The sequence below is a fragment of the Molothrus aeneus genome (assembly GCF_037042795.1).
Source record: "Molothrus aeneus isolate 106 chromosome Z unlocalized genomic scaffold, BPBGC_Maene_1.0 scaffold_33, whole genome shotgun sequence".
NCBI lineage: Eukaryota > Metazoa > Chordata > Aves > Passeriformes > Icteridae > Molothrus > Molothrus aeneus.
The window spans coordinates 1,319,286-1,334,848 of NW_027098761.1; the positions used below are offsets into that span (position 1 = coordinate 1,319,286).

General features: G+C 53.9%; 1 protein-coding gene across 1 annotated transcript in view; it reads right to left on the reverse strand.

Moving 5' to 3' along the window:
• LOC136569476 (serine/threonine-protein kinase PAK 3-like) overlaps positions 1-15,563 on the reverse strand; it is an 86,079-nt gene that overhangs the window by 18,264 nt on the left and 52,252 nt on the right. The window contains exon 5 of the mRNA XM_066569870.1: positions 13,670-13,675. Within this exon, the coding sequence (XP_066425967.1) occupies positions 13,670-13,675 (6 nt within the window). The remainder of the gene's footprint in view (positions 1-13,669; positions 13,676-15,563) is intronic.

Here is a 15,563-nt window from a genome sequence, read left to right on the forward strand (position 1 = left end):
TTTTGGTTCTTGAAAGCTCTGAAATGGAAAAGTAGGAAAGTGACAGCAAGGCCTTTGCTACTGCTGCAGTAGACAAGAAAAACCAAAAAGGGTTCAGAATCCCTCCCAGTGCCTATAAGCACAGGAAAGTTTGCGCAGAAGCATCCCTGCTTGCTGGAAAAAGAGAAAATGAACAGGCCTTCACCTCCTAGGAAACCCACAAGCCACAAGTTGGGAAGTGTCAGCGACTCCAGTGTCTAAAGCCCTTGGATGCAGTGATGGCATGTTTGGCAGAGAAACAGCCCTTGTGCTGAGCACTGTCATGCGGGGAATGATGGAAGTTTGCCTGAAGGTCCCTCAAGAGCCTCCCACTGTCCAGGCTAAAGCTCCCTCAGCACCTCCTCACTGGCCTTGTGCTGCACCCCCTTGCCCAGCTCCCCTGTCCTTCTGTGCACGCGCTGCAGCCCCTCAAGGACTTTCTGCTGCCCAGGGGCCCACAAGTGCACCCAGCACTGCAGCTGTGGCCGCAGCGCTGCCCAGCACAGGGCCACGCTCACTGCCCTGCTCCTGCTGCCCCACTGCTGCTGACACAGGCCACCATGCCCTGGGCCTTCTTGGCCACCTGGCCACATGCTGCCTCATCTTCAGTGGCTCAAGGCCAGCAGTAAACCTGGCTCCTTTTGGCCCATGCAGCTCCCCAGCCACAAATTTGCCCATTTCACTTCAGATACAGCAGGCACCATTGTACAATGGCCTTCCTGTTCTGAGCAACACAAGACAGCAGTCAAGGACTTGCAGCTTCACCCCCACTGCAGGCTCAGAGGCACTTGCCAAAGCTGCAGACTGCGCCACAATACGCATCAACAGAAACTGGCCGCTTCTGCTTTTGGCCTCACAAGAAAGCTTCGCGACACCGCACTTTGTTTCTTTGGCCACGCGGCACAGGAATGGCCCCCCACAGCTGCATGGACCACACAATCCTCCCCTTGCAGCTTATCAAAAGCCAAAAGACAGCTGGCCCAAAAGAGACTGTACAAGTGAAGAACTACTCAAGGAAAGTGCCGACCGCTTTCACAAGCCAAACACGCCTTTCCAGAAAGGGAAAACAAACAAACCAAGGCCTGGCACCTCCAGCACTCCCTCCTTTGCCCTTGGCCATAGCACTGCAGAAGCCAAGCGATAGAGCTTCCCTGAGCCAAGCAGCCAGATGCTCTCCCAGAGGCACCAGCCCTTTGCTGCCTCAACATGACAGCTCAAAGGCCAAGTTGTGCGGTCGCTAGCGGGAGGAAATCCCCAGCTCCTGGCAGGACTCCAGCACCCAGCATCCTCAGCCAGCAACAGCAAAGTGCTGCCTGCTCCAAACCTTGCAGCTCTGCCTTGCACTAAAGACAGCACCACACACAACTGGCACTTACACGTTGAGAATATGGTGGTCTGACCACTGATGGAGGCTGGCGCTCATCCACCTCAGTTTGCTCCTCTTTGGCTTCTTCTCCAGGAGCAGCGGGGGCCAGGGGAGAGGCGGCTCTTGCTTCTGTCATCTGTGGCAAGAGAGGAGCATGAGGCACAGGCCATTTCCTATCATGTAGAACCTCATTTCTTTTCAGATCTACCACAACATCTTCTAAGGAAAAAATCATAACGTTTCATGGTGACAGAGGGGTTCTAAATCACAGCCACCAAATTACATGGGCCAATTCAACACCACTCTAGATGGCTATGAAGTTGATTTTCCTCCATGGCTGCCATCAGCAAGCAAGGTTGCCTCAGAAAAACGGAGCTTTTAGAGCTTGAAAGCTCTGAAATGGCAAACTAGGAAAGTGACAGCAAGGCCTTTGCTACTGCTGCTGCAGACGTAGAAAACTCAAACTGGACCACAATCCCATCCAGGGCTGCAAAAGGGCAGGAAACATTGTACAGAAGCATCATTGCTTACTGGAAAAAGAGGAAAATGAACAGGCCTTCTCGTGCTAGCAAAACAACGAGCCAACAAACCACCAGATGGAAGTGCCACCCACTCCAGTGTCTAGAGCCCTTGGATGCAATGAGTGATGAATTTTTGGTGTGAACCAGCCCTTGTGCTGAGCACTGTCATGCAGGGAATGATGGAAGTTTGCCTGAAGGTCCCTCAAGAGCCTCCCACTGTCCAGGCTAAAGCTCCCTCAGCACCTCCTCACTGGCCTTGTGCTGCACCCCCTTGCCCAGCTCCCCTGTCCTTCTGTGCACGCGCTGCAGCCCCTCAAGGACTTTCTGCTGCCCAGGGGCCCACAAGCGCACCCAGCACTGCAGCTGTGGCCGCAGCGCTGCCCAGCACAGGGCCACGCTCACTGCCCTGCTCCTGCTGCCCCACTGCTGCTGACACAGGCCACCATGCCCTGGGCCTTCTTGGCCACCTGGCCACATGCTGCCTCATCTTCAGTGGCTCAAGGCCAGCAGTAAACCTGGCTCCTTTTGGCCCATGCAGCTCCCCAGCCACAAATTTGCCCATTTCACTTCAGATACAGCAGGCACCATTGTACAATGGCCTTCCTGTTCTGAGCAACACAAGACAGCAGTCAAGGACTTGCAGCTTCACCCCCACTCTGGGCTCCATTGCACTTGCCAAAACTGCATACTTCATCACTACACAGATCAGTAGAAACTTTCCCCTTCTGCTGTTTGCACCTTCTCAAAAGCCAAAAGGCAGTTGGGCCAGCAGTGATTTTACAAGTGAAGAACGACTCAAGAAAACTGCAGAACACTTCCACAAGCCAAACACGCCTTTCCAAAAAGGGAAAAGCAAGCAACAAAGCCTTTTGACCTCCAGCACTACCACGTGAGCCCTTGGCCATAACACTGCAGAAGCCCAGAGATGGAGCTTCCCTGAGCCAAGCAGCCAGAAGCTCCGAGGGAGCTGCGAGTTTAACACTGGCCCAACATGACAGGTCAAAGGCCAATTTCTAGCTCTCACTGCCTGCAGGAAATGGCTACGTCCTGCAGGACTCCAGCACTCAGCATCCTGGGCCAGACACAGCAAGTGCTGGCAGCTCAGAAACTTGCACCTCTGCCTTGCACTAAAGATGGTGCCCCCCACAACGGGCACTTACTCTCTTGGAATGATGAGGAGGTTCTGGTGTGACCACGGCTGGACAAAGGCGGTGGTCATCTTTCTCATTTTCCTCCTCACTGGCTTCTTCTGCAATAGGAGAGAGAGCCAGGGGAAAGATGGCTCTTGCTCTTCTCACCTGTGGCAAAGAGAGAATCATAGGGACAGGCCGTTACCTAACGCTTATAAGCCCATTTCTCTTCGTATCAACAGCCACATCTTCTAAGGAGAAATCATCAACTTTGTTAGCAATGGCATTCAAAGTCACTCCAACCAGATTGAAATGGGCATATCCAATAGAAGAGTATAAGGCTATGAATTCGATATTCCTCCCTGCATGCCATTTGCAAGCAAGGCTGTCTCTGCAAAAGGCAGCTTTTGGTTCTTGAAAGCTCTGAAATGGAAAAGTAGGAAAGTGACAGCAAGGCCTTTGCTACTGCTGCAGTAGACAAGAAAAACCAAAAAGAGTTCAGAATCCCTCCCAGTGCCTATAAGCACAGGAAAGTTTGCGCAGAAGCATCCCTGCTTGCTGGAAAAAGAGAAAATGAACAGGCCTTCACCTCCTAGGAAACCCACAAGCCACAAGTTGGGAAGTGTCAGCGACTCCAGTGTCTAAAGCCCTTGGATGCAGTGATGGCATGTTTGGCAGAGAAACAGCCCTTGTGCTGAGCACTGTCATGCGGGGAATGATGGAAGTTTGCCTGAAGGTCCCTCAAGAGCCTCCCACTGTCCAGGCTAAAGCTCCCTCAGCACCTCCTCACTGGCCTTGTGCTGCACCCCCTTGCCCAGCTCCCCTGTCCTTCTGTGCACGCGCTGCAGCCCCTCAAGGACTTTCTGCTGCCCAGGGGCCCACAAGCGCACCCAGCACTGCAGCTGTGGCCGCAGCGCTGCCCAGCACAGGGCCACGCTCACTGCCCTGCTCCTGCTGCCCCACTGCTGCTGACACAGGCCACCATGCCCTGGGCCTTCTTGGCCACCTGGCCACACGCTGCCTCATCTTCAGTGGCTCAAGGCCAGCAGTAAACCTGGCTCCTTTTGGCCCATGCAGCTCCCCAGCCACAAATTTGCCCATTTCACTTCAGATACAGCAGGCACCATTGTACAATGGCCTTCCTGTTCTGAGCAACACAAGACAGCAGTCAAGGACTTGCAGCTTCACCCCCACTGCAGGCTCAGAGGCACTTGCCAAAGCTGCAGACTGCGCCACAATACGCATCAACAGAAACTGGCCGCTTCTGCTTTTGGCCTCACAAGAAAGCTTCGCGACACCGCACTTTGTTTCTTTGGCCACGCGGCACAGGAATGGCCCCCCACAGCTGCATGGACCACACAATCCTCCCCTTGCAGCTTATCAAAAGCCAAAAGACAGCTGGCCCAAAAGAGACTGTACAAGTGAAGAACTACTCAAGGAAAGTGCCGACCGCTTTCACAAGCCAAACACGCCTTTCCAGAAAGGGAAAACAAACAAACCAAGGCCTGGCACCTCCAGCACTCCCTCCTTTGCCCTTGGCCATAGCACTGCAGAAGCCAAGCGATAGAGCTTCCCTGAGCCAAGCAGCCAGATGCTCTCCCAGAGGCACCAGCCCTTTGCTGCCTCAACATGACAGCTCAAAGGCCAAGTTGTGCGGTCGCTAGCGGGAGGAAATCCCCAGCTCCTGGCAGGACTCCAGCACCCAGCATCCTCAGCCAGCAACAGCAAAGTGCTGCCTGCTCCAAACCTTGCAGCTCTGCCTTGCACTAAAGACAGCACCACACACAACTGGCACTTACACGTTGAGAATATGGTGGTCTGACCACTGATGGAGGCTGGCGCTCATCCACCTCAGTTTGCTCCTCTTTGGCTTCTTCTCCAGGAGCAGCGGGGGCCAGGGGAGAGGCGGCTCTTGCTTCTGTCATCTGTGGCAAGAGAGGAGCATGAGGCACAGGCCATTTCCTATCATGTAGAACCTCATTTCTTTTCAGATCTACCACAACATCTTCTAAGGAAAAAATCATAACCTTTCATGGTGACAGAGGGGTTCTAAATCACAGCCACCAAATTACATGGGCCAATTCAACACCACTCTAGATGGCTATGAAGTTGATTTTCCTCCATGGCTGCCATCAGCAAGCAAGGTTGCCTCAGAAAAACGGAGCTTTTAGAGCTTGAAAGCTCTGAAATGGCAAACTAGGAAAGTGACAGCAAGGCCTTTGCTACTGCTGCTGCAGACGTAGAAAACTCAAACTGGACCACAATCCCATCCAGGGCTGCAAAAGGGCAGGAAACATTGTACAGAAGCATCATTGCTTACTGGAAAAAGAGGAAAATGAACAGGCCTTCTCGTGCTAGCAAAACAACGAGCCAACAAACCACCAGATGGAAGTGCCACCCACTCCAGTGTCTAGAGCCCTTGGATGCAATGAGTGATGAATTTTTGGTGTGAACCAGCCCTTGTGCTGAGCACTGTCATGCAGGGAATGATGGAAGTTTGCCTGAAGGTCCCTCAAGAGCCTCCCACTGTCCAGGCTAAAGCTCCCTCAGCACCTCCTCACTGGCCTTGTGCTGCACCCCCTTGCCCAGCTCCCCTGTCCTTCTGTGCACGCGCTGCAGCCCCTCAAGGACTTTCTGCTGCCCAGGGGCCCACAAGTGCACCCAGCACTGCAGCTGTGGCCGCAGCGCTGCCCAGCACAGGGCCACGCTCACTGCCCTGCTCCTGCTGCCCCACTGCTGCTGACACAGGCCACCATGCCCTGGGCCTTCTTGGCCACCTGGCCACATGCTGCCTCATCTTCAGTGGCTCAAGGCCAGCAGTAAACCTGGCTCCTTTTGGCCCATGCAGCTCCCCAGCCACAAATTTGCCCATTTCACTTCAGATACAGCAGGCACCATTGTACAATGGCCTTCCTGTTCTGAGCAACACAAGACAGCAGTCAAGGACTTGCAGCTTCACCCCCACTGCAGGCTCAGAGGCACTTGCCAAAGCTGCAGACTGCACCACAATAGGCATCAACAGAAACTGGCCGCTTCTGCTTTTGGCCTCACAAGAAAGCTTCGCGACACCGCACTTTGTTTCTTTGGCCACGCGGCACAGGAATGGCCCCCCACAGCTGCATGGACCACACAATCCTCCCCTTGCAGCTTATCAAAAGCCAAAAGACAGCTGGCCCAAAAGAGACTGTACAAGTGAAGAACTACTCAAGGAAAGTGCCGACCGCTTTCACAAGCCAAACACGCCTTTCCAGAAAGGGAAAACAAACAAACCAAGGCCTGGCACCTCCAGCACTCCCTCCTTTGCCCTTGGCCACAGCACTGCAGAAGCCAAGCGATAGAGCTTCCCTGAGCCAAGCAGCCAGATGCTCTCCCAGAGGCACCAGCCCTTTGCTGCCTCAACATGACAGCTCAAAGGCCAAGTTGTGCGGTCGCTAGCGGGAGGAAATCCCCAGCTCCTGGCAGGACTCCAGCACCCAGCATCCTCAGCCAGCAACAGCAAAGTGCTGCCTGCTCCAAACCTTGCAGCTCTGCCTTGCACTAAAGACAGCACCACACACAACTGGCACTTACACGTTGAGAATATGGTGGTCTGACCACTGATGGAGGCTGGCGCTCATCCACCTCAGTTTGCTCCTCTTTGGCTTCTTCTCCAGGAGCAGCGGGGGCCAGGGGAGAGGCGGCTCTTGCTTCTGTCATCTGTGGCAAGAGAGGAGCATGAGGCACAGGCCATTTCCTATCATGTAGAACCTCATTTCTTTTCAGATCTACCACAACATCTTCTAAGGAAAAAATCATAACGTTTCATGGTGACAGAGGGGTTCTAAATCACAGCCACCAAATTACATGGGCCAATTCAACACCACTCTAGATGGCTATGAAGTTGATTTTCCTCCATGGCTGCCATCAGCAAGCAAGGTTGCCTCAGAAAAACGGAGCTTTTAGAGCTTGAAAGCACTGAAATGGAAAACTAGGAAAGTGACAGCAATGCCTTTGCTACTGCTGCTGCAGACGTAGAAAACTCAAACTGGACCACAATCCCATCCAGGGCTGCAAAAGGGCAGGAAACATTGTACAGAAGCATCATTGCTTACTGGAAAAAGAGGAAAATGAACAGGCCTTCTCGTGCTAGCAAAACAACGAGCCAACAAACCACCAGATGGAAGTGCCACCCACTCCAGTGTCTAGAGCCCTTGGATGCAATGAGTGATGAATTTTTGGTGTGAACCAGCCCTTGTGCTGAGCACTGTCATGCAGGGAATGATGGAAGTTTGCCTGAAGGTCCCTCAAGAGCCTCCCACTGTCCAGGCTAAAGCTCCCTCAGCACCTCCTCACTGGCCTTGTGCTGCACCCCCTTGCCCAGCTCCCCTGTCCTTCTGTGCACGCGCTGCAGCCCCTCAAGGACTTTCTGCTGCCCAGGGGCCCACAAGTGCACCCAGCACTGCAGCTGTGGCCACAGCGCTGCCCAGCACAGGGCCACGCTCACTGCCCTGCTCCTGCTGCCCCACTGCTGCTGACACAGGCCACCATGCCCTGGGCCTTCTTGGCCACCTGGCCACACGCTGCCTCATCCTCAGTGGCTCAAGGCCAGCAGTAAACCTGGCTCCTTTTGGCCCATGCAGCTCCCCAGCCACAAATTTGCCCATTTCACTTCAGATACAGCAGGCACCATTGTACAATGGCCTTCCTGTTCTGAGCAACACAAGACAGCAGTCAAGGACTTGCAGCTTCACCCCCACTGCAGGCTCAGAGGCACTTGCCAAAGCTGCAGACTGCACCACAATACGCATCAACAGAAACTGGCCGCTTCTGCTTTTGGCCTCACAAGAAAGCTTCGCGACACCGCACTTTGTTTCTTTGGCCACGCGGCACAGGAATGGCCCCCCACAGCTGCATGGACCACACAATCCTCCCCTTGCAGCTTATCAAAAGCCAAAAGACAGCTGGCCCAAAAGAGACTGTACAAGTGAAGAACTACTCAAGGAAAGTGCCGACCGCTTTCACAAGCCAAACACGCCTTTCCAGAAAGGGAAAACAAACAAACCAAGGCCTGGCACCTCCAGCACTCCCTCCTTTGCCCTTGGCCACAGCACTGCAGAAGCCAAGCGATAGAGCTTCCCTGAGCCAAGCAGCCAGATGCTCTCCCAGAGGCACCAGCCCTTTGCTGCCTCAACATGACAGCTCAAAGGCCAGGTTGTGCGGTCGCTAGCGGGAGGAAATCCCCAGCTCCTGGCAGGACTCCAGCACCCAGCATCCTCAGCCAGCAACAGCAAAGTGCTGCCTGCTCCAAACCTTGCAGCTCTGCCTTGCACTAAAGACAGCACCACACACAACTGGCACTTACACGTTGAGAATATGGTGGTCTGACCACTGATGGAGGCTGGCGCTCATCCACCTCAGTTTGCTCCTCTTTGGCTTCTTCTCCAGGAGCAGCGGGGGCCAGGGGAGAGGCGGCTCTTGCTTCTGTCATCTGTGGCAAGAGAGGAGCATGAGGCACAGGCCATTTCCTATCATGTAGAACCTCATTTCTTTTCAGATCTACCACAACATCTTCTAAGGAAAAAATCATAACGTTTCATGGTGACAGAGGGGTTCTAAATCACAGCCACCAAATTACATGGGCCAATTCAACACCACTCTAGATGGCTATGAAGTTGATTTTCCTCCATGGCTGCCATCAGCAAGCAAGGTTGCCTCAGAAAAACGGAGCTTTTAGAGCTTGAAAGCTCTGAAATGGCAAACTAGGAAAGTGACAGCAAGGCCTTTGCTACTGCTGCTGCAGACGTAGAAAACTCAAACTGGACCACAATCCCATCCAGGGCTGCAAAAGGGCAGGAAACATTGTACAGAAGCATCATTGCTTACTGGAAAAAGAGGAAAATGAACAGGCCTTCTCGTGCTAGCAAAACAACGAGCCAACAAACCACCAGATGGAAGTGCCACCCACTCCAGTGTCTAGAGCCCTTGGATGCAATGAGTGATGAATTTTTGGTGTGAACCAGCCCTTGTGCTGAGCACTGTCATGCAGGGAATGATGGAAGTTTGCCTGAAGGTCCCTCAAGAGCCTCCCACTGTCCAGGCTAAAGCTCCCTCAGCACCTCCTCACTGGCCTTGTGCTGCACCCCCTTGCCCAGCTCCCCTGTCCTTCTGTGCACGCGCTGCAGCCCCTCAAGGACTTTCTGCTGCCCAGGGGCCCACAAGTGCACCCAGCACTGCAGCTGTGGCCACAGCGCTGCCCAGCACAGGGCCACGCTCACTGCCCTGCTCCTGCTGCCCCACTGCTGCTGACACAGGCCACCATGCCCTGGGCCTTCTTGGCCACCTGGCCACACGCTGCCTCATCCTCAGTGGCTCAAGGCCAGCAGTAAACCTGGCTCCTTTTGGCCCATGCAGCTCCCCAGCCACAAATTTGCCCATTTCACTTCAGATACAGCAGGCACCATTGTACAATGGCCTTCCTGTTCTGAGCAACACAAGACAGCAGTCAAGGACTTGCAGCTTCACCCCCACTGCAGGCTCAGAGGCACTTGCCAAAGCTGCAGACTGCACCACAATAGGCATCAACAGAAACTGGCCGCTTCTGCTTTTGGCCTCACAAGAAAGCTTCGCGACACCGCACTTTGTTTCTTTGGCCACGCGGCACAGGAATGGTCCCCCACAGCTGCATGGACCACACAATCCTCCCCTTGCAGCTTATCAAAAGCCAAAAGACAGCTGGCCCAAAAGAGACTGTACAAGTGAAGAACTACTCAAGGAAAGTGCCGACCGCTTTCACAAGCCAAACACGCCTTTCCAGAAAGGGAAAACAAACAAACCAAGGCCTGGCACCTCCAGCACTCCCTCCTTTGCCCTTGGCCACAGCACTGCAGAAGCCAAGCGATAGAGCTTCCCTGAGCCAAGCAGCCAGATGCTCTCCCAGAGGCACCAGCCCTTTGCTGCCTCAACATGACAGCTCAAAGGCCAAGTTGTGCGGTCGCTAGCGGGAGGAAATCCCCAGCTCCTGGCAGGACTCCAGCACCCAGCATCCTCAGCCAGCAACAGCAAAGTGCTGCCTGCTCCAAACCTTGCAGCTCTGCCTTGCACTAAAGACAGCACCACACACAACTGGCACTTACACGTTGAGAATATGGTGGTCTGACCACTGATGGAGGCTGGCGCTCATCCACCTCAGTTTGCTCCTCTTTGGCTTCTTCTCCAGGAGCAGCGGGGGCCAGGGGAGAGGCGGCTCTTGCTTCTGTCATCTGTGGCAAGAGAGGAGCATGAGGCACAGGCCATTTCCTATCATGTAGAACCTCATTTCTTTTCAGATCTACCACAACATCTTCTAAGGAAAAAATCATAACGTTTCATGGTGACAGAGGGGTTCTAAATCACAGCCACCAAATTACATGGGCCAATTCAACACCACTCTAGATGGCTATGAAGTTGATTTTCCTCCATGGCTGCCATCAGCAAGCAAGGTTGCCTCAGAAAAACGGAGCTTTTAGAGCTTGAAAGCACTGAAATGGAAAACTAGGAAAGTGACAGCAATGCCTTTGCTACTGCTGCTGCAGACGTAGAAAACTCAAACTGGACCACAATCCCATCCAGGGCTGCAAAAGGGCAGGAAACATTGTACAGAAGCATCATTGCTTACTGGAAAAAGAGGAAAATGAACAGGCCTTCTCGTGCTAGCAAAACAACGAGCCAACAAACCACCAGATGGAAGTGCCACCCACTCCAGTGTCTAGAGCCCTTGGATGCAATGAGTGATGAATTTTTGGTGTGAACCAGCCCTTGTGCTGAGCACTGTCACGCAGGGAATGATGGAAGTTTGCCTGAAGGTCCCTCAAGAGCCTCCCACTGTCCAGGCTAAAGCTCCCTCAGCACCTCCTCACTGGCCTTGTGCTGCACCCCCTTGCCCAGCTCCCCTGTCCTTCTGTGCACGCGCTGCAGCCCCTCAAGGACTTTCTGCTGCCCAGGGGCCCACAAGTGCACCCAGCACTGCAGCTGTGGCCACAGCGCTGCCCAGCACAGGGCCACGCTCACTGCCCTGCTCCTGCTGCCCCACTGCTGCTGACACAGGCCACCATGCCCTGGGCCTTCTTGGCCACCTGGCCACACGCTGCCTCATCCTCAGTGGCTCAAGGCCAGCAGTAAACCTGGCTCCTTTTGGCCCATGCAGCTCCCCAGCCACAAATTTGCCCATTTCACTTCAGATACAGCAGGCACCATTGTACAATGGCCTTCCTGTTCTGAGCAACACAAGACAGCAGTCAAGGACTTGCAGCTTCACCCCCACTGCAGGCTCAGAGGCACTTGCCAAAGCTGCAGACTGCACCACAATAGGCATCAACAGAAACTGGCCGCTTCTGCTTTTGGCCTCACAAGAAAGCTTCGCGACACCGCACTTTGTTTCTTTGGCCACGCGGCACAGGAATGGCCCCCCACAGCTGCATGGACCACACAATCCTCCCCTTGCAGCTTATCAAAAGCCAAAAGACAGCTGGCCCAAAAGAGACTGTACAAGTGAAGAACTACTCAAGGAAAGTGCCGACCGCTTTCACAAGCCAAACACGCCTTTCCAGAAAGGGAAAACAAACAAACCAAGGCCTGGCACCTCCAGCACTCCCTCCTTTGCCCTTGGCCACAGCACTGCAGAAGCCAAGCGATAGAGCTTCCCTGAGCCAAGCAGCCAGATGCTCTCCCAGAGGCACCAGCCCTTTGCTGCCTCAACATGACAGCTCAAAGGCCAGGTTGTGCGGTCGCTAGCGGGAGGAAATCCCCAGCTCCTGGCAGGACTCCAGCACCCAGCATCCTCAGCCAGCAACAGCAAAGTGCTGCCTGCTCCAAACCTTGCAGCTCTGCCTTGCACTAAAGACAGCACCACACACAACTGGCACTTACACGTTGAGAATATGGTGGTCTGACCACTGATGGAGGCTGGCGCTCATCCACCTCAGTTTGCTCCTCTTTGGCTTCTTCTCCAGGAGCAGCGGGGGCCAGGGGAGAGGCGGCTCTTGCTTCTGTCATCTGTGGCAAGAGAGGAGCATGAGGCACAGGCCATTTCCTATCATGTAGAACCTCATTTCTTTTCAGATCTACCACAACATCTTCTAAGGAAAAAATCATAACGTTTCATGGTGACAGAGGGGTTCTAAATCACAGCCACCAAATTACATGGGCCAATTCAACACCACTCTAGATGGCTATGAAGTTGATTTTCCTCCATGGCTGCCATCAGCAAGCAAGGTTGCCTCAGAAAAACGGAGCTTTTAGAGCTTGAAAGCTCTGAAATGGCAAACTAGGAAAGTGACAGCAAGGCCTTTGCTACTGCTGCTGCAGACGTAGAAAACTCAAACTGGACCACAATCCCATCCAGGGCTGCAAAAGGGCAGGAAACATTGTACAGAAGCATCATTGCTTACTGGAAAAAGAGGAAAATGAACAGGCCTTCTCGTGCTAGCAAAACAACGAGCCAACAAACCACCAGATGGAAGTGCCACCCACTCCAGTGTCTAGAGCCCTTGGATGCAATGAGTGATGAATTTTTGGTGTGAACCAGCCCTTGTGCTGAGCACTGTCATGCAGGGAATGATGGAAGTTTGCCTGAAGGTCCCTCAAGAGCCTCCCACTGTCCAGGCTAAAGCTCCCTCAGCACCTCCTCACTGGCCTTGTGCTGCATCCCCTTGCCCAGCTCCCCTGTCCTTCTGTGCACGCGCTGCAGCCCCTCAAGGACTTTCTGCTGCCCAGGGGCCCACAAGTGCACCCAGCACTGCAGCTGTGGCCGCAGCGCTGCCCAGCACAGGGCCACGCTCACTGCCCTGCTCCTGCTGCCCCACTGCTGCTGACACAGGCCACCATGCCCTGGGCCTTCTTGGCCACCTGGCCACATGCTGCCTCATCTTCAGTGGCTCAAGGCCAGCAGTAAACCTGGCTCCTTTTGGCCCATGCAGCTCCCCAGCCACAAATTTGCCCATTTCACTTCAGATACAGCAGGCACCATTGTACAATGGCCTTCCTGTTCTGAGCAACACAAGACAGCAGTCAAGGACTTGCAGCTTCACCCCCACTCTGGGCTCCATTGCACTTGCCAAAACTGCATACTTCATCACTACACAGATCAGTAGAAACTTTCCCCTTCTGCTGTTTGCACCTTCTCAAAAGCCAAAAGGCAGTTGGGCCAGCAGTGATTTTACAAGTGAAGAACGACTCAAGAAAACTGCAGAACACTTCCACAAGCCAAACACGCCTTTCCAAAAAGGGAAAAGCAAGCAACAAAGCCTTTTGACCTCCAGCACTACCACGTGAGCCCTTGGCCATAACACTGCAGAAGCCCAGAGATGGAGCTTCCCTGAGCCAAGCAGCCAGAAGCTCCGAGGGAGCTGCGAGTTTAACACTGGCCCAACATGACAGGTCAAAGGCCAATTTCTAGCTCTCACTGCCTGCAGGAAATGGCTACGTCCTGCAGGACTCCAGCACTCAGCATCCTGGGCCAGACACAGCAAGTGCTGGCAGCTCAGAAACTTGCACCTCTGCCTTGCACTAAAGATGGTGCCCCCCACAACGGGCACTTACTCTCTTGGAATGATGAGGAGGTTCTGGTGTGACCACGGCTGGACAAAGGCGGTGGTCATCTTTCTCATTTTCCTCCTCACTGGCTTCTTCTGCAATAGGAGAGAGAGCCAGGGGAAAGATGGCTCTTGCTCTTCTCACCTGTGGCAAAGAGAGAATCATAGGGACAGGCCGTTACCTAACGCTTATAAGCCCATTTCTCTTCGTATCAACAGCCACATCTTCTAAGGAGAAATCATCAACTTTGTTAGCAATGGCATTCAAAGTCACTCCAACCAGATTGAAATGGGCATATCCAATAGAAGAGTATAAGGCTATGAATTCGATATTCCTCCCTGCATGCCATTTGCAAGCAAGGTTGTCTCTGCAAAAGGCAGCTTTTGGTTCTTGAAAGCTCTGAAATGGAAAAGTAGGAAAGTGACAGCAAGGCCTTTGCTACTGCTGCAGTAGACAAGAAAAACCAAAAAGGGTTCAGAATCCCTCCCAGTGCCTATAAGCACAGGAAAGTTTGCGCAGAAGCATCCCTGCTTGCTGGAAAAAGAGAAAATGAACAGGCCTTCACCTCCTAGGAAACCCACAAGCCACAAGTTGGGAAGTGTCAGCGACTCCAGTGTCTAAAGCCCTTGGATGCAGTGATGGCTTGTTTGGCAGAGAAACAGCCCTTGTGCTGAGCACTGTCATGCAGGGAATGATGGAAGTTTGCCTGAAGGTCCCTCAAGAGCCTCCCACTGTCCAGGCTAAAGCTCCCTCAGCACCTCCTCACTGGCCTTGTGCTGCACCCCCTTGCCCAGCTCCCCTGTCCTTCTGTGCACGCGCTGCAGCCCCTCAAGGACTTTCTGCTGCCCAGGGGCCCACAAGTGCACCCAGCACTGCAGCTGTGGCCACAGCGCTGCCCAGCACAGGGCCACGCTCACTGCCCTGCTCCTGCTGCCCCACTGCTGCTGACACAGGCCACCATGCCCTGGGCCTTCTTGGCCACCTGGCCACACGCTGCCTCATCCTCAGTGGCTCAAGGCCAGCAGTAAACCTGGCTCCTTTTGGCCCATGCAGCTCCCCAGCCACAAATTTGCCCATTTCACTTCAGATACAGCAGGCACCATTGTACAATGGCCTTCCTGTTCTGAGCAACACAAGACAGCAGTCAAGGACTTGCAGCTTCACCCCCACTGCAGGCTCAGAGGCACTTGCCAAAGCTGCAGACTGCACCACAATACGCATCAACAGAAACTGGCCGCTTCTGCTTTTGGCCTCACAAGAAAGCTTCGCGACACCGCACTTTGTTTCTTTGGCCACGCGGCACAGGAATGGCCCCCCACAGCTGCATGGACCACACAATCCTCCCCTTGCAGCTTATCAAAAGCCAAAAGACAGCTGGCCCAAAAGAGACTGTACAAGTGAAGAACTACTCAAGGAAAGTGCCGACCGCTTTCACAAGCCAAACACGCCTTTCCAGAAAGGGAAAACAAACAAACCAAGGCCTGGCACCTCCAGCACTCCCTCCTTTGCCCTTGGCCACAGCACTGCAGAAGCCAAGCGATAGAGCTTCCCTGAGCCAAGCAGCCAGATGCTCTCCCAGAGGCACCAGCCCTTTGCTGCCTCAACATGACAGCTCAAAGGCCAAGTTGTGCGGTCGCTAGCGGGAGGAAATCCCCAGCTCCTGGCAGGACTCCAGCACCCAGCATCCTCAGCCAGCAACAGCAAAGTGCTGCCTGCTCCAAACCTTGCAGCTCTGCCTTGCACTAAAGACAGCACCACACACAACTGGCACTTACACGTTGAGAATATGGTGGTCTGACCACTGATGGAGGCTGGCGCTCATCCACCTCAGTTTGCTCCTCTTTGGCTTCTTCTCCAGGAGCAGCGGGGGCCAGGGGAGAGGCGGCTCTTGCTTCTGTCATCTGTGGCAAGAGAGGAGCATGAGGCACAGGCCATTTCCTATCATGTAGAACCTCATTTCTTTTCAGATCTACCACAACA